Genomic DNA, 20,787 nt, shown 5'->3' with positions numbered 1-20,787 from the left:
CAGGTTCAAAACTGGCCAGATTAACGGAGACTTGCTCATCTACCATGTGCTGCTCACCCTCAAGCCCTACTACGCCAAACCATATGAGATAGTGGTAGACCTGACCCACGCCGGCCCCAGCAACCGCTTTAAGACTGACTTCCTCTCCAAGTGGTTTGTCGTCTTCCCGGGGTTCGCCTACGAGAACGTAGCAGCCATCTACATCTACAACTGTAACACGTGGGTGCGGGAGTACACGAAGTACCACGAGAGGCTCCTCACTGGCCTGAAGGGCAGCAAGAAGCTTCTTTTCATCGACTCACCAGCAAGGCTGGCTGAGCACATCGAGCTGGAGCAGCAGAAGCTTCCAGCTGCCACACTGAGCCTGGAGGAGGATCTCAAGGTGTTTCACAATGCTCTCAAACTGGCCCACAAGGACACCAAGGTGTCCATCAAGGTGAGCTGGCGAGGAGCAAGAACGTTTTGAATTGTTCCTCTGAAGCATGTTATACAAGATTTGATATTTTAAAGACAATTATACCACAGCGCTGCTGAATGCTCGATTCTGATTGGTCTAAAGGTGTTTTGGGTTTAATTTTGTATAACAGCAGCTCAGATGGTAATTCTGGCTGCAAGGGTTAATAAGCTTCTGTAGCTGCTATAGTGAAAGTGAAGAGACGAACTTCCACAGCATTAAATGTGACTGTAAACAGATAAAAGCTGATGTGTCATTCTTTAATATAAAACTGTAATCATTGGTGAATTGCTATAGTAAAAAAGGATTAAAATATTTTGGGACATTGGAAAATAATCAGCTTCGGAGTGTTAAGTGGAGCTTTCATGTTGGGCTGCATCACACCACTGCATCACTGATTATTTTTCTCTAACAGCGCACATTGTTATTTTATTCCTAACATGACAGTTAATAGAAAATTGTGTTTAAAATTCAGCATGATATAAAGTATGCATGTTTCTCTCTGCCCCTCTTCAGGTGGGCTCCAATGCTGTGCAGGTGACCTCAGCAGATCGCACACGGGTCTTGGGCCAGTCCGTCTTCCTCAATGATATCTACTACGCCTCGGAGATCGAGGAGATCTGCCTGGTGGACGAGAACCAGTTCACGCTGACCATCGCCAACCAGGGCACGCCGCTCACCTTCATGCACCAGGAGTGCGAGGCCATTGTGCACTCCATCATCCACATCCGCACACGCTGGGAGCTCTCTCAGCCCGACTCCATCCCACAGCACACCAAGATTAGGCCCAAAGACGTGCCAGGGACGCTCCTCAACATCGCCCTCCTCAACCTGGGCAGCTCCGACCCTAGTCTCAGGTCACTAACAGTTAGCACACTCATTAAGTACCATGTGTGCTTTACACCATAGCGCTGTTGAATTCTTGATTCTGATTGGTCAGAAGGTGTTGCTTAATTAATCTTGTATAACAGCAGCTCTGACAGTAGTTTTACGTTTTAATACCTTATCATTTCCATGGTAACAATCTACACAAGGACTTGTGTGTGTGATCAGTGACATGGTGAAGTTCTAACTAAGGAGATGTTTACCATTTATGGAAGGAGTCTCCAGTGTCAGCTCTTTTTTTTTTGTTTTATTAACTGTAAGAAAGAGGAAAAAAGAGAGACTGCTGAGGGAATGACTGCTGCTGTAATGTAACTGATAATATGAAATTGGAAAATGATCAACTTCATTATAGTAACAGTAACTCTGCTTCAGTCCACTACATCACACCATTGTGTCGTTGATTATTTTACAATTACATCACGTCCCAGTTGTTTTATTCCTTTGTTTTGTATATGAGTATTTACCCTCAGTGAAAGCTGTAATGCAGTATTTATAGGATACTTGTGGTTTTGAGTTTGGGTGTGTTAATCAGATACCTAAGACTTGTACTTATTTTTATGTAGTATTGATTTTCCACTCTTCTCACACTCTTGTGTGTGTGCAGGTCAGCAGCCTATAATCTCCTGTGCGCCTTAACTTGTACCTTTAACCTGAAGATCGAGGGCCAGCTGCTGGAGACGTCCGGTCTGTGCATCCCAGCCAACAACACACTCTTCATCGTCTCCATCAGCAAGACTCTGGCAGCCAATGAGCCCCACCTCACGCTGGAGTTCCTCGAGGAGTGTATCTCCGGCTTCAGCAAGTCCAGTCAGTGCCTCTCAGTGTTCTTCTTTTGTTCTTTTTTTGTAATTCTGACAAGGTCAGTGTGTCTAACGAGGCTGTAGAGGATCTCAGACCGCTCCTCAATCCAGAAACTGAGACATACATTATGTGTCCCACTGTCTCTTTGTTGATTTGTTACTACAGTTACTACAGACAAGTCTTAACCTCCTGGCAGAGGCATCCAGGTATTGGGCCGAAAATTTTGATGATACTTAATTGTGGAGTTTTGAAGCTGAAAAAATGTGTTTGAATAAGAATTTCATATATTTGAATTATTTACACAACACATTCATTAAAATAATTTTTTAATTTAATATGTATTTGTTAATTATGTAATAAATGTACATTTTTATCCATTTTTCCCCTTTGTTTTGAAATTACTAGGGGTAAGATTTCAGATTTTTAAAGTTCAGAACCCTGAATACAAATCCCCAAAATTTTGGATTCTGAATTTTTAAAGTCTGAAATCTTAACCCTAGCAAATTAACAAAGGAAAAAGCATGGATAAAAATGTAAATTTATTAAATACACCACAGAAAAAACAATATTTTTTATTTCATTTTATGTGTAATTAATTTAAATACACAATATTCATATTCAAATACTTTTTGTAGTGGAGCTTCCAAGCTCCATACCTAGTAGTATTTAGAGCAATAGGATTTTTGCTGAGAAACATTTAAAAATATTAATTATTTATAAAGCTGACAATTCTTTTGCATTTACATATAAAAGTTGTTTGAGGGTGTCACTAATTTTTCAAAGAAGTTTTGAATTTAGTTTTGTTTAAGTGTAAAAATTGATTCACTTTATACAGTCATTTTTGCACTAATAATTCAGGAGCTTTGGAGCCATCTATAGTGATGAAACATTTACTCATAAGTAGCTTTTCAAAGCAAGGCAAGTCCTCACAACTGCTGGCATAGCACAGCTAATCTAAAAGCACTAACCAATGAAAATATTAGAATTGTACAAAAATTGTGCAAATGATATAACATTTGCGCTGCTTTGCTATGTAATTTGCAAAATCTGTTAGCAGAATGACGCACATTATGGGCTATATAGTCCAGGAAATATAGTAATTTACCATCAGTTTTCTCATCTCTGATTTTGTATCACTTTTAAAACAGACGTGTATATCAGTAGCTGTTATTGTTGAGGAAATTGAAACACATGTTTCTTAGATTTCTTTGTGCTGTGTGCAGGTATCGAGTTGAAACACCTCTGTCTGGAGTACATGACTCCCTGGCTGCTCAACCTGGTCCGCTTCTGCAAGCACAACGACGATGCCAAGCGCCAGCGGGTCACCGCCATCCTGGACAAGCTCATCACCATGACCATCAACGAGAAGCAGATGTACCCGTCCATCCAGGCCAAGATCTGGGGCAGTTTGGGCCAAGTACGACATGCCATGATTCTAGCAATATAATTTATCATATCAAATTACGTCTATATTTGTTCGTTCAGACGCTTGGCTTCTGAATGTTATCTTTATAGTTTCTATTCTATTACATCACCTGAATATAGGGATTTATCCACAGGTCTATTCTAGTAGGAGCAGTTATTCCTCTAGACTCAACTCTGATCTATAATCTCTTCAAGCATTTCTTTCCTATGTTTGATTATTTGGTTGTGTCAGGGTTCTCAGGGCTTTGGGGAGACGATGCAAATTTTCGCTGTAGAAAAAAATCCCCAACCTCCAGGGTGGCATGTCTGTCACACTGTAACACCTGTCCAGCTGAACATTTAAACAAACAACACATTTGACATTTAAATAATTTGTCTGCCAATAAATTTCACCTTGGACTTTCACACGGCACTGTTGAATTGAATTGTCACATCTGATTGGTCAGAAGATTCATTGAGGTTGATTCATTTTCTGTAATAGTAGCTGTGACAGCTACTATGTTCTGATACACTACGTTTCTATAGCAGCAGCGAAAACAAGGACTTGTACGGTAATATTTTGGGTGTTTATTTGAGCCAGAGAGTTTTTTCCTTCCCAACCTTCCAACCATGGAATCTGTATTTATTAAAGTTATCAGTAAATGCCAGTTGACATCAGTTAAGGGCATAGAAACTTTGATAACATAGTAACTTTTGACAATATTAGAAGATCATAGACTCCCTGACTATGTTTTATGGACCCCACTTTGAGAAAAATGGACTAAATAACTTTGGGTAAATTGAAGTGGCAAGTTAAAGAGGAATAAAACACTTCAGGAAGTGATATTATATGATTATTTTTCCTATAACATCACATCCTGTTGTGTTTTATTCCCAACATATAGTATCTGTGCTAATACATTTTTTCTAGGTAAAATGTGTAGGCATAAAATGAAAGACGGTGGTTGTCACAGCTCACTCCGTCTCTGATCCTCTTTTGTCTGCTTCAGATCACAGACCTGCTGGACGTGGTGTTGGACAGCTTCATTAAGACCAGTGCTACAGGAGGACTGGGCTCCATCAAGGCAGAGGTGATGGCAGACACTGCTGTGGCTCTGGCCTCTGGCAATGTCAAGCTGGTGTCTAGCAAGGTGAGACACACACACACACACACACACACACACATACACACAATGTCAAAATATTGCATAATCAGAATTTTCACGTGGTAGGTAGCTGAGCATTAAGGTTCCATTTTTAAAAGTGTTCTACATCATCCACTAATCTCAAATGTGATTGGCTGAAAGCTGCGTATATTTCGTGACATCATTAAGTGCTGAGAAAGCCTGGTTTAAATGTAAAAATGATGTGATCTGTATAATCAGAATCAGGCATCCAAGAAGAGTTCACTATTTAATATTATCACTACTATACAGTATATTGTTATATAATATAATATATTATAATATAATATAATATAATATAATATAATATAATATAATTATTACGATCACTATTTATTTTATCTTCCTGTCCCTCAGACTTTTGTCATCATGACATCATGTGGCTATAAGTCTATTTATGTCAGTGTTCAATTAATTTCACTACCTCTGTCTATTTCTCTCTGATTTCCTTTGCACTTTGCTCTATGTGTGTGTGCATGTGTATGTGTTTTTTTTTTTTTTTTTTTTTTTTTTTTTTAATCTTTTCTCACTTTCCGATTATGACTGCGGGGATTGTTCAAGTCATGCGGCGATGGCCATGTGAGGCCGTGCCAGCGGGAGACATGCCCGAGCAGGAAGGGGCTGCTTTGCACAGGGGCTGCTTTGTCCCCATAGTGTAAGGGTTACTGGGGTTTAAAAAACCTGCTGTTTAACTTCCTGTTTCACATATGCTGCAACACTTCACAAAAGACAGTCACGCTAAATCCCAGGAGGTTTAAATTATTTAGACATACATAGACATAGGACTGACATATATTCTATAAGAGAGTTTCTCAGTTTTGCTCCTGGAGTACCCCTGCCTTGCACAGACATGGAGCTGGATGTACTTGCTTTGCCAGATTTTTTTTTTTTTTTAGCCCCTTTATATTCACAAGCAAAAAGCACAGTCTTCTTTTCGTTAGTTTGTTTGTGCTCTGTTTTACATAATGCATTATAATGGTGTTTTCCATGGTGTGCTAATTGGCTGTTGCCTGTTCTGCTTGTCCAGTTACATCACCTGATCGCCTTTCATGACAGAATTTGTTTGTGGTTAAACATTTTTGAGCAACTTTTTTATTCTGAGCATGTTTCCATATCGTGGGCTTCTTTGGAATTTGATGTAATATGAATGTTCTTGTTCACATCACCCTGTTACATCTCCAGTGCTGACCAGTGGATCAGATGATAATAAAGGCTCATCCTCACTGTGTTCACAACACTGTAATCTCAACCTCTTTGCCCAGGTCATCATCCGCATGTGCAAAATTATCGATAAGACGTGCCTGTCCCCGACGCCAACGCTGGAGCAGCACCTGATGTGGGATGACATTGCCATCCTGGCACGCTACATGCTCATGCTGTCCTTCAACAACCTGCTGGATGTGGCGGCTCACCTGCCCTACCTCTTTCACGTGGTGACGCTGCTGGTGGCCACAGGACCTCTCTCGCTGCGCGCCTCCACCCACGGCCTCGTCATTAACATCATCCACTCGCTCTGCACCTGCTCGCAGCTCAACTTTAGCGGTGAGGGCATGCACATGAAGTGTACTGATCTTAAGCATACCTATAGTAACAACCCAGGAATGTTCATTGTGTTAAAAAAAAAAAACATTAATCAGATAGTTAGAATTTAACACAGATAGAGTACAACGGCAGAAATGCCAATGATTTGCTAATAATTTAAGCCAAGACCTAAAATAAGGAAGGTCCAGGCTTAACCACCTCACACCACTTAAATCAATCTGTTTTGGTTTTTAGTGGGCATTCCTTTCTTTAATATACTGCCAGTTGCCCTGGTTTCAAGGTTTCATTGATTTTTCCTAATCAATCTGAATCAGGCTGTAAAGAGAAACTAATGGAGCAGGTTAATAACAAATGCTGTGTGTTTTTTGTCCCATCATGCAGAAGAGACTAAGCAGGTGTTGAGGCTGAGTCTGACTGAATTCTCACTGCCCAAGTTTTACCTGCTGTTCGGCATCAGTAAAGTCAAGTCCGCGGCCGTCATAGCTTTCCGCTCCAGCTACAGGGATCGCTCCTTCTCACCGGGATCGTACGAGCGAGAGACCTTCGCTCTCTCCTCACTGGAGACGGTGACAGAGGCCCTGCTGGAGATCATGGAGGTACTTGATCCTAGCAGATGATTGGTGGTCAGCGGCCATATTACATTTTTTTTCTGTCTCATTGCTTGAGAGCCAGTCAGACGACCGGCTGCTACGTGTTTCAGCCAGACTTTCAGAACAATTTCTTTCTGAAAGTCTTTTAGTAGAGTATTTTAGTAGAAGTATAATAGATAATATCTGTTTTCCATGTTTTTTCATTTGCATACCATCTTTTCTTTCTTATGGGTCATTATTGTCGCTTTGGCTTAGGTTTAACTGTCCTGAAAAGTATTTCTGCTGAAACCTAGAAAACCACAGTACTGTGTACTTGCTGAGACAGGCTTGTGTACCAGTCCCATTTACAAAAATGTGGCCTTTATATTTTTAGCTTAAGTCTTGAACGCTTCCTCCTACTGCTGCTGCCAGATTATTTTAACAACGTTGAAGAACCCACAGGGTTTTTCCACGCACCACATACAGTACTCGTTTTATGAAATTGAGGTGTGTATCTGCTTCTAGAGACAGTGAGTGGCAATAAGTGCACCTTTATATGTGACTATATAAAGGCATCAGCGTAATGAACGTGAGTAATTTGTCATTTGTGAGTAATTTGGTCGCGTTTCCTCCTGTCAGGCTTGCATGAGGGACATTCCGGGGTGTAAATGGCTTGATCAGTGGACCGAATTGGCTCAGAAGTAAGTTACCACCCACTCTTCTAACACATCCAGTGTCCTTTGTACTCAAAATACTGATACAGTGTATGAGACATGTAAATGTGTCAGGATAGTCAATTATTTCATTTTTAATTTTTTTTTTTTTTTTTTTTTGCTACTCTGTCTGCAGGTTTGCTTTCCAGTACAACCCTTCTCTACAGCCCAGGGCTCTGGTGGTGTTCGGCTGCATCAGCAAGCGCGTCACCCACGGTCAGATCAAACAGATCATCCGCATTCTCAGCAAGGCAAGTCACATGTTCATCACATTATATTTGTACGGTGATTACAAGACATGTTTTTATGGCACTAGAAAGCAGCTCCCAAAATCACCCCAAACACAACCCAGTACTGATCTGTTATGTCACCTACATTAATGTTCATCAGGCGCTTAACATTATAACATAAAAATGTGTGTATTACTTGTTAGCTCCTTGGGAGTCTTGGGATCTTTAGACTCTGATGAAGTTGTACTTGACAATCACAGAAAAAAATATATTTTTTGGCCACCAGATATGTAACTTGTGGTAATTATCGTGTTTTAAAATGAGTGAAAATCAAAGCAATCAGTTGAATTGACCATTGTGGCCACAGGAACCTAAGCATTGAGATGACTGATAACATTACACTTTACATCAATCTTTGAATGATGCATAAAGACATAGTGGAGTCACTGGTATTGTGCCATGGATATACCATTAGCGTCTATCACATTAAGCGACTTCTCAAAGGGAATAGACTTTTTCGACTGTTTGTGCCAAATAATTGAAGGCCAAGTATTAAGTATGACATTCCCACAACATATAAATTTGTGAGCTCAAGTTACACAGCATGATAATTCATGGCCATGAGATACTTAGTTTATGGCCTCAATATATTTATTAGTGGCCACGTTTTTTTTTTTTTTTTTTAAAAATAACCACCATGTCACTTCATAGACTCCGTAGAAAAACTTTCATTTGCTAAACCCATAATTAGACAGTTAGTGTTAGTAAGATGATTAGGAACAGCACCCTGAAGTAGTGAGCGCATATCAGATTGCAGCAGCAACTTGAGAATTCCATATATATATATATATATATATATATATATATATATATATAGACATAGCTGTCAGGCTTGTCTACTTGATGGTAACCATAGCAACACCTCCTATTTGTGTCCTGTAACCTAGTGGAGGCAGTACAGATGTTGCTAGCTAGCTAACTTGAGCAGAGTGTTGTTAGCTAAATTTATGAAGGTATGAATATGAACCAAATAACTTAGCTAGTTAAACTTAAACTAAATTAATACCTTGTTTTACAAAGATGTGAAATCTGAGAAGGAAAATGTATTTTATTCACTTGACCAATCTCTGTGCTGTTGTGGTGTTAACAAAATACAAACTGCAACCCTGATAGCCTGAAGTTGTGCTACCGCAATCTGATAAAAACCACCACAGAGCTGCCTTTAATAAGCAGTAGTGTCATGCAGTAGTGTAATGACTCTTCACTGTACAATTCACTGCCTACTGGACCTTTTGCTGTGTGACCAGGGCCTGGAGAGCTGCTTAAAGGGGCCGGACAGTTACAACAGCCAGGTGCTGATCGAGGCCACAGTCATCGCTCTCACCAAGCTGCAGCCACTGCTGACCAAGGTACACCAAAACCAGATCAGATTACATCAGATCAACATGCACACACTGCATGTGAGATCATAAATTATTTTGAGAAAAAAAAAAAACACGTGAAAGCAGCCTTACATCAAAACACAACTCTATATGGTCTGAGGCGAGTGTGTGATGGTTTAGGTGTAGAGGTTTTATGTTTTTATATGAGTTTTTATATGTTAAACTGGTAGCTATAAGCTAGTTAACATATAATATTGCATGATTAACTTCATTAGGGTACGTTGTGTAAAGTTTGCTAGATGACACTACCTACTGCTATTGAGACACAAGCCTATGTTTCATATATCATGTACCACATTATAACCGACTATCAGCACACGGTAACTGGATATGTAAAAAACAGTGACGTAGAGTTGTGCTATTATAAACCTGGGATTTATTTTATACTGTTCCATGCTGTTAATCCTGGATAGGACTCGCCCATGCACAAGGCCCTGTTCTGGGTGGCCGTAGCAGTCCTGCAGCTGGATGAGGTGAACCTGTACTCGGCAGGCACGGCCCTGCTGGAGCAGAACCTACACACACTGGACAGCATGCACGTCTTCAATGACAAGGTGCCCCATGAAGTTATATACAATTCCTAAAAAAAATAAATAAATAAAATGCAGATTTGCAGCTTGATGATAATGTCATTGCAACCTTTCTAGCTCTTATTAAACTGAGCTTATACCACAGTGAATTTTGTTGAATTCTCTGGCTGTAATTCAAATCACAGGTTTAAATTATTATATATTATATATATTATCATTCTAATAAGTTATAGTTTCTACAGTAACAGTAAAGTCTATAGGACAGAGGAGTTTACATGTTTTACATGTTTTTTAATAACTTTGAGGAGAAAAAAAATAAGTAAGTGCTGTAACGTAAGTGTTAAGAGGAACTTGTTTTACGGACATTCCACAGCATTAAACGTAACTATAACTGGATAAAATGTACAATGTGGTGTTCTTTAATAACTAAAAATTGTAGCTGTTGGAAAATTGCCGTGGTACAAGAATAAAACACTTCACTGTGTTGTGTCATAGTAAAATAATTAACTTTGGGGTGGTAACAATAACTCTGCTTTGAGTCAGGCCGTACCATCGGTCCAATCGGTCCAATCACATCATACACGATCGATTATTCTCCTATCACAGCACTTCCCGAAGTGTTTTTTTCCATACATATCATGCTTCAATATGCAAATGCTGTTCACATTGGGGAAGGGGCAGGGCACTTGGGGTGGGGTCTGGGGTCAATTTGCATATCTGTAGAATCTAGAAAGGGGTAAAAGTGCACTGTAGCTGGTTTTGAGTGACTTTTTGTGCTCTGGCAATTTGTTCTTAGTAGTAGTAAACCTGACATGGTGTCCATGTTCGTTTTCTTCCTGCAGAGTCCTGAGGAGGTGTTTATGGAGATCCGTAAACCCCTGGAGTGGCACTGCAAGCAGATGGACCACTTCGTCGGCCTCAACTTTAACTCCAACTTCAACTTTGCACTTGTGGGTCATCTGCTTAAAGGTGAGACATCTAAAATATTCGCTACTGTAAAAACTCATCTGTGAATTCTGTGAGAGAAATGAACTGTGTCTAAAAAAAAGCGTGCTTCACCCCATCCCGTCAGGCTACAGACACCCTTCCCCCACCACTGTAGCACGGACGGTGCGTATCCTGCACATGCTTCTCAGCCTGGTGGGAAAACATCTCAACTGTGACAAGTTCGAGGTCAATACACAGAGTGTAGCCTACTTGGCTGGTGAGCGCTGATCACTTTGCTAATTTTAGCACTGATGAGCTGCTGTGTGCTTTGTTCTTGACCACTCTCTCTCTTTATTTTTATTCTCTGCACATCATGTCAGCTCTGCTCACTGTGTCAGAGGAAGTGCGCAGCCGGTGCAGTCTGAAACACAGGAAGTCTCTGCTCCTCTCTGATGTTGCCATGGAGAGTATTCCTATGGAGACATACTCGGTGCATAACAGCGACCCTAGCTGCAGGTGCAAACCACAAGATTTAACACCTATGACTTGTAAATAACTACAGCTTATTGTAGCGAACGTGTTTTTATTACAGGACATTGAGAGAGAACCATCCATGGGCGTCTCCTAAAGTTTCAGAGCGGTACTTGGTTGCAAACTATCCCATCGTGGGCCAAATCAGCCCTCGCACACGGAAATCCATGAGCCTGGACATGGGCCAGCCGTCTCAGGCCAACACCAAAAAGCTTTTGGGTAAGACTGACACTACATACACATGAAGCATGAAGATTCATCCATCATAGAATTCAAATTCAAATTTTTATTTGTCACATGCATAACCATACACAGTACGACTTGCAGTGAAATGCTTTATACAACTGTTCCGACATAAAATCAGAAAATATAGAAAAATATTAAATATAAAGAAAAATATATGCATAAAAATATATGAAGGGATTTAAAAAAAAGAAAGAAAAGAAAAGATGTGTATAAGAATATATATATATGGAATATATACAGTGTCTGACAGTAGAGATATAAAGTGCGGATATGTGCAGTTTTGTGCAAATAATGTGCAATAATGTGTTATGTGCAATAAATGCAATACCAAATACTAAACTGCAATACTAAAATAAATTAGTAACATTATGTTATGTAAATGTAAATGGAGGTTGGGTGTTTGAAGGAGATGTATGGATGGAGATGAGCGATTCTTAGAACCATGACTGACCAGACATTAACAGTAACACTAATCTAGTTTCAGTAAAGCCTATGACAACTTCCTGTTCCTGTGTTTGTGTGTGTCAGGGACAAGAAAAAGCTTCGACCACTTGATATCAGACAGTAAGGCACCAAAAAGGCCAGAGTTGGAGTCTGGTATCACTACACCTCCCAAAATGAGGAGAGTAGCAGAGAACGACTACGAAATAGGTATGATTTTTGCGTGCATGTGATATTACTGAAGAAAAGATGTTGAAGAGAGCTGTGTGCATGTGTGTGGTCACTGAAAATAACTGTGGTTTGAAAGTGTGTGGTTTGAATGTGTCAGAGACGAGAGTCACAGAGTCTCTATCTGAATCACACAATACATAATTAATGGCCTAGTTAAGACTGCACATTTCAGATACATGTAGTATTTTTTTTAATAATAAACAAATGCATATGAAAAGTACACAATTTGTTTAGTTTTACCAAAAGAATTCTGCTGCCTAAAAATACCATGAAGGTAAATCTGATCATCCAATCACATGAGAGAAGTGTCGCACATCCTGCTGTGATGAAAAGTGAGCAGAATGTTGAACAAAATATGAAATTTACACAAAATTTCCACTCCAAATGTAGCCAGTCAGGTTATATCTTATATCTATATCTTATCTACAGAAAAGAACAAAACTTCACCATGTAGCTGAACATGGTAACCTTGTGGCTGGCAGCAGTCTCAGACAACCAACCAGAACAAGTTTTTTTTTTTTTTTTTTTTTTTTTTTTTCACATTTTTAGGCACCATCCCTAAAGATTGAAGGTGGAATTGCATCAGAAAGCTGGAAGTGATGTGGAACATGATGATAATATAATTTCACTTTAAACTTAAAAGTCTAGATACTGACTACACCTGCTGTTTTGCAGAAGTGTTTACTGAAAAGGAAATTAGATAGCTTAACAGCAAGTGTATGAATTGAAAAATTGGGTTTTTCTGCTTGGAACATCTCAACTTTAAGAAACCATAAGCATATTTCATGATGTGGAAAAACCTCATTAGTTAAGTGTGATTTTCTCACGATGTCACGATTTGATCAAGTTGTTGAATAGCTATATGCCGAGCAAAACGGACATGAGCCTAATCGATTCACTTTGTAATCAGATACCAGTTGTCAATGCCCCATGCCCCTGGGCCACAGTTAGAATGAAACCTTTAAATATCATTTTTTCTCTTGTGACTTTTGGAGGTCATCAGATTTTAAAATGCTGGAACTTGTGGTTGAGATACATGCAAAAGTGAAACATATTTCAGTTCAGGAAAGCCTGTAGTTCTCAGAGTTATAAATAGTAGTAAATATCAAAATTTCTCTATGTCAAGGGTCTTTCCCAGGCCATCACACATATGCACAATATATTTACATATTTTAGCTGACACAGACATCACTTGTAATCTGTATCAGTCTCAGAGCAAAGTAAAGAAGCAAACACCAAGCATATGCTGAGTGATTCAATTTTTTCCTGAAATGTACATTAATTAATTAATAAATTAATAAATAAATTAATTAATTTTATTTTATTTATTTTTTTATACAGAAACCCAAAGAATCTCTCAGCAGCATCACCACCTGAGGAAGGTCTCCGTGTCCGAGTCCAACGTCCTCCTGGACGAGGAGGTCCTCACTGACCCGAAGATCCAGGCGCTTCTCCTCACCGTGCTGGTACGAGCTCATCTCTCTCGTACACTTTCACACTCACTCATTCGTCATTCGTCTCGGTTCCTCTTTCAGGGCTCTTCGGTGTGTTTGTCCGTGTAACATATTTGTTTCCTGTTGTCTTTTCTGCCTCTCTGTCTGCGTCTCTGTTCCTCTTCAGGAGTTCACTTATAACAGTTTAAGTGGTTTCATAAGCTGTTGACTTCTCCATTTTAAAAGGATATTGCAAATGTCTGCAAATGTCTCTTTTTTAATTCACGAAGATAATTTAAAATCAAGCATAATCAAATATAAACATATAAGTGTAGGTTTCTGTTGCAGGCAACTCAGGTCAAAAACACGATGGACGAATTTGACCAGAGAATTCTCTACGAGTTTTTAGCTGAGGCCAGCGTCGTCTTTCCGAAGGTCTTTCCTGTTGTGTAAGTCAAAGAATCGATTTATAATGAATAATAAGATGCCTTATGTAGCATTTCCACTAGAAAATGTCATTAAACATCAAATAAATTCTGATGATATGAGTACATTGAAAATGATGTCAATCCTACAAGCCCCTCCCCCTTCCCTGTGTACACTGGTGCTGCATAGCCAGCACTTGCATGTAGGGACATGACTGGCTTATACTTTATGATGCAAAAACACTCGCCAATCACATGTTTATTACTCATTTTTCCAGCTCTTAAATAAATTCATCTGAAATAATTTAATTATTAAAACACTTATTATAACATTGAAAGTAATGCTAAGTCACCAGCTGGACACTCACCTACAGTTTATCTTTAAAATCGCTCTGATTGCTTTAACTCGCGTGTCCATAATCTTTATTTTACACTTACACTTGCAGTCACAACCTCCTGGACTCGAAGATCAACACGCTGCTGTCCATGTGCCAGGACCCGAACCTGCTGAACCCCGTGCATGGCATTGTACAGAGTGTGGTGTACCATGAGGAGTCACCACCGCAGTACCAGCCCTCATATCTTCAGAGTAAACACACACACACGCGCACACACACACACACACACACGCACACACTACACTTGCTGTGCCCACCTAGATCCTCCAACACACAAGAATTAGGAAGTTACATGGCTTTTTAAGAGTTAATCTTGGCTTATACTGCATGATTCTGGCATAATTTAGACATGATTTTCCTTTTAAATCACATGTGAATCACACAGTGTGAGAGGGTTGATGTTAATTACAGTGTGTATTACTTAACTACTTCAATGAATTACTTAACTACTTAAATGAATTAAACTCTATTATAATAAAGTCAATTCCTGGGTGAATACTAAAAGCACACTGTTCCACATTATTTTTATTTATGTAATATTGTGTAACAGTGGCTTATTTGTCAGAGAGCATGCTCAGACTGACACAGTTTGTTTCAGTGTGGATGCCAGGAAGAGAGCATGATCGCTGATCTAAGACATATTGACATGACATCACTCTTCCCCACTTTCTCTCTCACTCACAGGTTTCGGATTTAACGGACTCTGGAGATTTGCTGGGCCTTTTTCAAAGGTAGTGAGCCTTAATTTCTCCAGCTTACTGAAAAACAGGAAGTGGTTGAACAGTGACTCCTGTTTCAGAAACTCCCTCTTCTGCATTATTAACAATACTGATATTGAAGGGGAACAACTCCCGTCCTCTGAGACTTTTGTACTCTGACTTAAAGATGTAGTCTGTCTTCTAAAATGAGAGAAACTTTCGTTAGTGGTTTTGCTGTATTGGGATATTTTTAAAAATGAGGAACTTTTTTAAAAATCTGTCTGCCACTCTTTAGTTTAAACATGACCTGTTTTGTTTTTACACTTTTTTTTTTTTTTAGTTTTTAATTGAATTATTTGCTTTTTGTATTTTTTCACATTAAGATATAGATAAACATTATGTCAAATGGTGCTTGGTACCTGATGGTGTAGTTTTTCTTTCTTTAACACGAGCCGCTCTCCTGCTGCCCACAGCAAAACCAGATCCCGGACTACGCTGAGCTGATCGTTAAGTTTCTGGACGCTCTGATTGACACCTATCTGCCTGGGATTGATGAGGAAGGCAGCGAGGAGGCTCTGAGGACACCCACGTCTCCGTATCCGCCTCCGGTCCAGAGCCAGCTCAGCATCACTGCCAACCTCAACCTCTCCAACTCCATGACCTCTCTGGCAACCTCGCAACACTCGGCAGGTCAGCACACACACACACACCCCACAACCTGCTGTTGTTAACAACCTGACACCCAATATTCATCCAACACAACACACAGTACACCGTATATTCTCGCATGAGAGGCATTTTTTGTTTTTGCTGTTTCATGCAGGCACTGCAGTTTACAAGACTTAATTTGCCTAAAATTCTTCCAATTTTAAATTTACATGATCTTAAATTTTACTCTACAAACATTCCTAAAAAAATGCTCCAGCTGTCATGGACATGGACAACACATTTGAAATGCTTTTTTAGGTTTATAACATAAACTACACCATCACAGCGGCGCTGTGTTTCTAATGTTCCTGGTTGATTAATGCAGCCTATGTAGTTGCAGTAGTACAGCACAAAACTGAAACAAGACATTAATCAAAAAAAAAAAAAAGATAAAAGAAAAATTGCATCACCTGTCCTTGTATGTGCACTTGCTGTTAGCACACGGTGTGACATTGTACCTGCTGTAGCAGCTGTAAAAAAATTTTGAAGAGCACTTCAAAACTGGTTTTAAACTGCAATTCAAATGGCTTTTAAAAAATGTACTAAATGTAACTCGGTGTTCGAGGATGTCCGGTTATGCAGCGAGGTCACATCCTTTTTGCATTAGTTTAATTTGAATATGTTTATTCGTGTTTGTTTAGTGGGAGTGTTGTTCCAGCAGCTATGAAATTGTTCACTTTGGTGATGTTAACTTGGTGCTAATGTAACCTTGAAATATCTCTTAGGCAGAAATTCAAAAGCTGCTTATAAAGTAAATTACAAGGTTAATATATTACAATATATTACAATACAATGATATTACAATTTAAATGATACATTAATTAATATAAATTACACAATAAAATATAAATTATAAAATGATTATTATGCCTTAAAATATAATATTGGTCAAGTTGAACTTGATATTTCCCAGGTTTACAGAGGGATTATATGGAATGCCATGTTAGTCCAAATTAAATAAATATGCCTATGATATAATAACTAAAATGAGTGAATGCAGCAGTAATATTTTGAAATAAGTCAATAAAGAAACACTTATACAAGATATTATTTCATCCTACTCTTTTTCACAATAACATTGTTACATTTCTGTTTGTTTTTAATTTCATAATTGCTTTTTTTTTTTCTCAAAAGACTACCTTTATTTCATAATGCCAGTTCTTCTGGGAGAATCTCTCTTTTCCCTCCTCATGCTGGTATCCATCACTTAGCAGCTCTCTCAATGTGTGCTGTCGTTCTGCAGGTGTTGATAAGGAGAACGTGGAGTTGTCTCCGAGCGTGGCGGTTCCCACCAGTGCACGTGCGCGCCACGGCTCAGCCAGCCACGTCCAGAAGCAGCGCAGCGCCGGCAGCTTCAAGAGGCCAAGCATCAAGAAGATCGTATGAATGGCACCCTCTGCTGGGCCACACACACCATGCTGCATTTCTAGTCACACACTCCTTCCTTCTGCTCCTCTTAGTTTTTAATTTTTTGAAATTTTCATTATTATTATTATTTTTGATTTTCCTCCTCACCTCCGTTTTCAGCCATACTTTGCCTAACGATCAATAAAAACTGCAGGACTAATGGGAAAGAAGTTCTCAAATGTTTGGGAACCAGTCAGTGTTCGAGGAGAATTTTTCGTGTTTATAATGGAACTTGATCTTTTTTTAATGCACCTCCACAACTCTTTATTTTTTATTACAAACCAGGTATCTAAAGGAAAAGCACTGAAATTTACAATTCCAGACTGCATTGAGTGTTTTTTTAAGCGCCTTTTTAAAAATTATTATTCATCTTAATGGAAAGTATTAACCAGGTTGCTCTTTCAGCTGTTCAGTCCTGTAACATTTCTTGTTTTTTCTCCAAAGAGTTTATTTCTGCATACATTCTGCTTTTCTTAAAGCAACAGTTTTTTTTTTTTTTTTTTTTTTGAGAGGCCAAAAAGTCTTTGGGATCAAATAGCTCAGTTTTAGCACACAGCACACATTACTGTATATTCACAGTATAATTTGCACTTGAATTAGAGTGTGTATGTTTCCAGTCTTGCTTGGGTCTGTAGGTGCAGGACTGTTTCTGGACATTTGAGGGCTAATGATATTTTTAATAAATAGATAGCTGGATGGATGGCTTTGACCTTGGCATGTTTGTTGGTGCCAGATGGGCTAGTTTGAGTATGTAAGAAACTGCTGCTCTCCTGTGATTTTCATGCACGTTAGTCTATAGAGTTTACACAGAATGTTGCGAGAAACAAAAACTGTCCAGTGAACAGCAGTTCTGCAGGTGGAAACGCCATGTTGATGAGAGAGGTCAGATTGCTTGGAGCTGACAGGAAGACTACAGTAACTCAGCCACTCTTGCACAACCGTGATGAGCTGAAAAGCATCTCAGAATGCAAGAATCTGAGGCTACAGTAGGCACAGGCTCACCCAAACTAAAACCCGACAGTTAAGGATTGGAAAAATGTCGCCCGGTCTTCAACAATCTTATCTTATTTTGAGTGGTCCTGTGCCCACTGTAGTCTCAGATTCCTGTTTTTGGTGACAGGAGTAGAACCCGATGTGGTCCTCTGCTGTTGCAGCCCATCCACTTCAAGGTATGGTGTGTTATGCATTCGGAGATGCTTTTCTGCTCACCACCGTTGTAAAGAGTGGTTATTTGAGTTACTGTAGCGTTTGACTGGCAGTGTAGGCTTTTTCCCTAAAATTTTGTTGTAATGTATCGGCCTCCCTGAGTGTGATATTGCGCATTGCACTATATGATAGCCCAATCTGATACTTATTATCAACATCAGACTGAAATACTGGAATGGCACTTGATCAGAATCAAACCACTGTCATCCTTTTTATACATGAAATGAAGGCATGTGATGTTGACTAATAATTTTCCTCTTTTTATTGCAAAGCCAAGTAGCTCCATTATGATCATTATTTCCATTAAACACATCATTAGCTGAACTGTAACCAGCACCAACACGGCAACAAATTTTACAGCATTTGATCAGTATCAGGGATTGGCTAATACTCAGAGCGCTGATGTTGGTACTGTGTCAAATAAGGGACGTGTCAATCATCTGTGATGTGTCGTATTGGAAAGGGGATACTTAACAGTATTTGGTGTGGACACGAAACGGTACTCGGGTGAGTGTTTACAGTGATTCTATACTTGAATTCACAAGAAATTGTGAAGCAGTTTCTCTTGAGAAGAAGAATGTTAAGGGATGTGATTCTCACAATCACCTGTGAAAATTTTAAATCATCAAATGTTTAGAAAACCAAAGTCTATGATAATTGTGCAATATAATTCAAGATCATTCAACAGCACTTCATGTTTTTGACGCCTCACCTTTCTGCAGTCGATGTTTTTTGTCTGTGAGCATTAGGTATGTGTTTGAGGTGGGATACTGAGCTCTCGATTGGTGGAACCAAGTCTTAACTTGCAAGGATTGAAATGAACAAGGGCACTAGAATGTTGTGGTAGTTGAGTGTTTAAAGGTGCAGTTTGTAATGCATAAAAGACACTTAAGAACACACTCACACATAGTGTTCCCAGGATAGGCTCTGGATCCACGACCCTGACCAAGATGAATAATGCCATGCTGTGGATCGTGCTAATTGAATCATTTCAGGCTTTTGATTGCGTTTTTCCAGCTACTGCGCCACTCTCAACTGAAGATGCAATTGCAGTTCCTCACTCGTGCAACAAAGGGAGCTAAAAATCTCAAAACTGCACTTTTAAGACTCTATGCTAGGTTCTCTAAGGTTGAGTTTCTGAATTCCAGAGAGACAGTTTTGGACACTTAATACTCAGCTCTGTGTGGGTTTTATTCTGCCTGACTTCTAAGCCATTTGTGATAAAAATAACTAAGTTTACATGTTTATCCATTCAACATACGCTTTTATTCGAAGTAACTTCAGGATCCAGAGCAAAGAAGAAATCCGGAGGAAAGTCAGAACAGTTGAGGGGTCTTGTTTAAAGACTAGATGTGTTTCTCTGGTAGACGCTGAATCACCATCACTACCAAAAATAGTTAAATATGTAAACACCAATGAATTTTTATCAATTTTTTTAATCAGTCTGCTCTTCTTTGACTCCCCTTACACGCATACTTGTGATGTCAGCGACTGTCCACTTCCACTATGTCATGTCAAAAGATTTTTTATCACTTTTTATTGAAATGAACTTTGGTGAGGAATACGAGGTGAGATGGCACTGTGCAGGTTTTAATGTTAGATTTATTACGTATTCGGTCTTTTACACATTTCGATTACATTTTTCTTACTAAACTATAGTAAGTTAAATGTCTTTGCTTGACATTATAATGTTGATATGTTAATATTTTCTGTATTCACATCAGGGCCGATTATATTAATGAAGCTTTAACGACAGTTTGGGATCAAAAAGGAATAATCGATGGAGAGTAGAAATGATGAATATTGTTATTAATTAGATAACCATCAGTGTATGCAGGTAATATGACTTTGCCCTCATCTTGGGGGTGTGAGTGTGTGTGAATGTGTGTGTGTTTAGCCATAGACTTTCACAACACCTTAACTGGTTAAAAGTGTAATTCGCTGAAGTTATGCAAAACAAATTTTTTTCAATTTTCTTTCCTGTTTTTTATGCTTCAAGACTGTAAATAATTTTGTGTAAAAAAAATCAAAAGAAAGGTATATTTACTACACTGTAAATACATGTGACAATATATTGTATTATTTTGCTTTTTGTAAAAGAGTTCATTGCTGTACATGTACAACAGAATATGACTTATCGTTGTGTTGGTAACGGAGACGTCCATCATGTTCACAGCACTGTCATAAAACCTCTGAGGATAAACAGATGGTTACAGACTGAAGATCTAGACAATTGTATAGAAACACATTGTATAATAAATTCCAGTTACCATCTGATTTCATATTTACACACCTTACACTAATAAAGTAAATTCTTTCCAGATTGTATGTCCTGGCCTGCACTTGGTGCTGATTATTTGAGTGACTTTATTTTACGGAAAA

The 20,787-nt window shown here is 39.0% G+C and overlaps 1 protein-coding gene and 1 long non-coding RNA gene across 3 annotated transcripts in view; one reads left to right on the top strand and one right to left on the bottom strand.

The window, feature by feature from the left end:
* The window catches only part of nf1b (neurofibromin 1b), a 70,713-nt gene extending 49,980 nt beyond the window's left edge, over positions 1-20,733 (top strand). Inside the window, exons 36-57 of one of the 2 annotated variants that reach the window (XM_053241493.1) lie at positions 4-436; positions 971-1,311; positions 1,944-2,146; positions 3,364-3,557; positions 4,555-4,695; positions 5,991-6,270; positions 6,652-6,866; positions 7,479-7,540; positions 7,689-7,803; positions 9,090-9,191; positions 9,638-9,778; positions 10,597-10,723; positions 10,827-10,958; positions 11,062-11,197; positions 11,274-11,431; positions 11,987-12,109; positions 13,472-13,596; positions 13,912-14,012; positions 14,435-14,577; positions 15,071-15,117; positions 15,558-15,774; positions 17,036-20,733. In XM_053241493.1, coding sequence (XP_053097468.1) covers positions 4-436; positions 971-1,311; positions 1,944-2,146; positions 3,364-3,557; positions 4,555-4,695; positions 5,991-6,270; positions 6,652-6,866; positions 7,479-7,540; positions 7,689-7,803; positions 9,090-9,191; positions 9,638-9,778; positions 10,597-10,723; positions 10,827-10,958; positions 11,062-11,197; positions 11,274-11,431; positions 11,987-12,109; positions 13,472-13,596; positions 13,912-14,012; positions 14,435-14,577; positions 15,071-15,117; positions 15,558-15,774; positions 17,036-17,178 — 3,679 coding nt within the window. In that variant the 3' untranslated portion in view covers positions 17,179-20,733. Of the gene's footprint in view, positions 1-3; positions 437-970; positions 1,312-1,943; positions 2,147-2,305; positions 2,347-3,363; positions 3,558-4,554; positions 4,696-5,990; positions 6,271-6,651; positions 6,867-7,478; positions 7,541-7,688; positions 7,804-9,089; positions 9,192-9,637; positions 9,779-10,596; positions 10,724-10,826; positions 10,959-11,061; positions 11,198-11,273; positions 11,432-11,986; positions 12,110-13,471; positions 13,597-13,911; positions 14,013-14,434; positions 14,578-15,070; positions 15,118-15,557; positions 15,775-17,035 lie in introns of those variants that run through there. The other variant, XM_053241494.1, reaches the window with a different exon arrangement.
* On the bottom strand, positions 11,479-17,075 carry LOC113544951 (uncharacterized). The gene is made up of 4 exons (XR_008304590.1): positions 16,932-17,075; positions 15,504-16,262; positions 14,427-15,144; positions 11,479-14,005 (listed from the first exon to the last, which is right to left on the bottom strand). It is a non-coding gene; the product is annotated as an uncharacterized LOC113544951 (long non-coding RNA).
* Positions 20,734-20,787: the final 54 nt, after the last annotated feature.

This window comes from Pangasianodon hypophthalmus, chromosome 17 (genome assembly GCF_027358585.1).
Source record: "Pangasianodon hypophthalmus isolate fPanHyp1 chromosome 17, fPanHyp1.pri, whole genome shotgun sequence".
In the NCBI taxonomy this organism is placed as follows: Eukaryota; Metazoa; Chordata; class Actinopteri; order Siluriformes; family Pangasiidae; genus Pangasianodon; species Pangasianodon hypophthalmus.
This window is presented reverse-complemented; position numbering and strand designations above follow the sequence as displayed.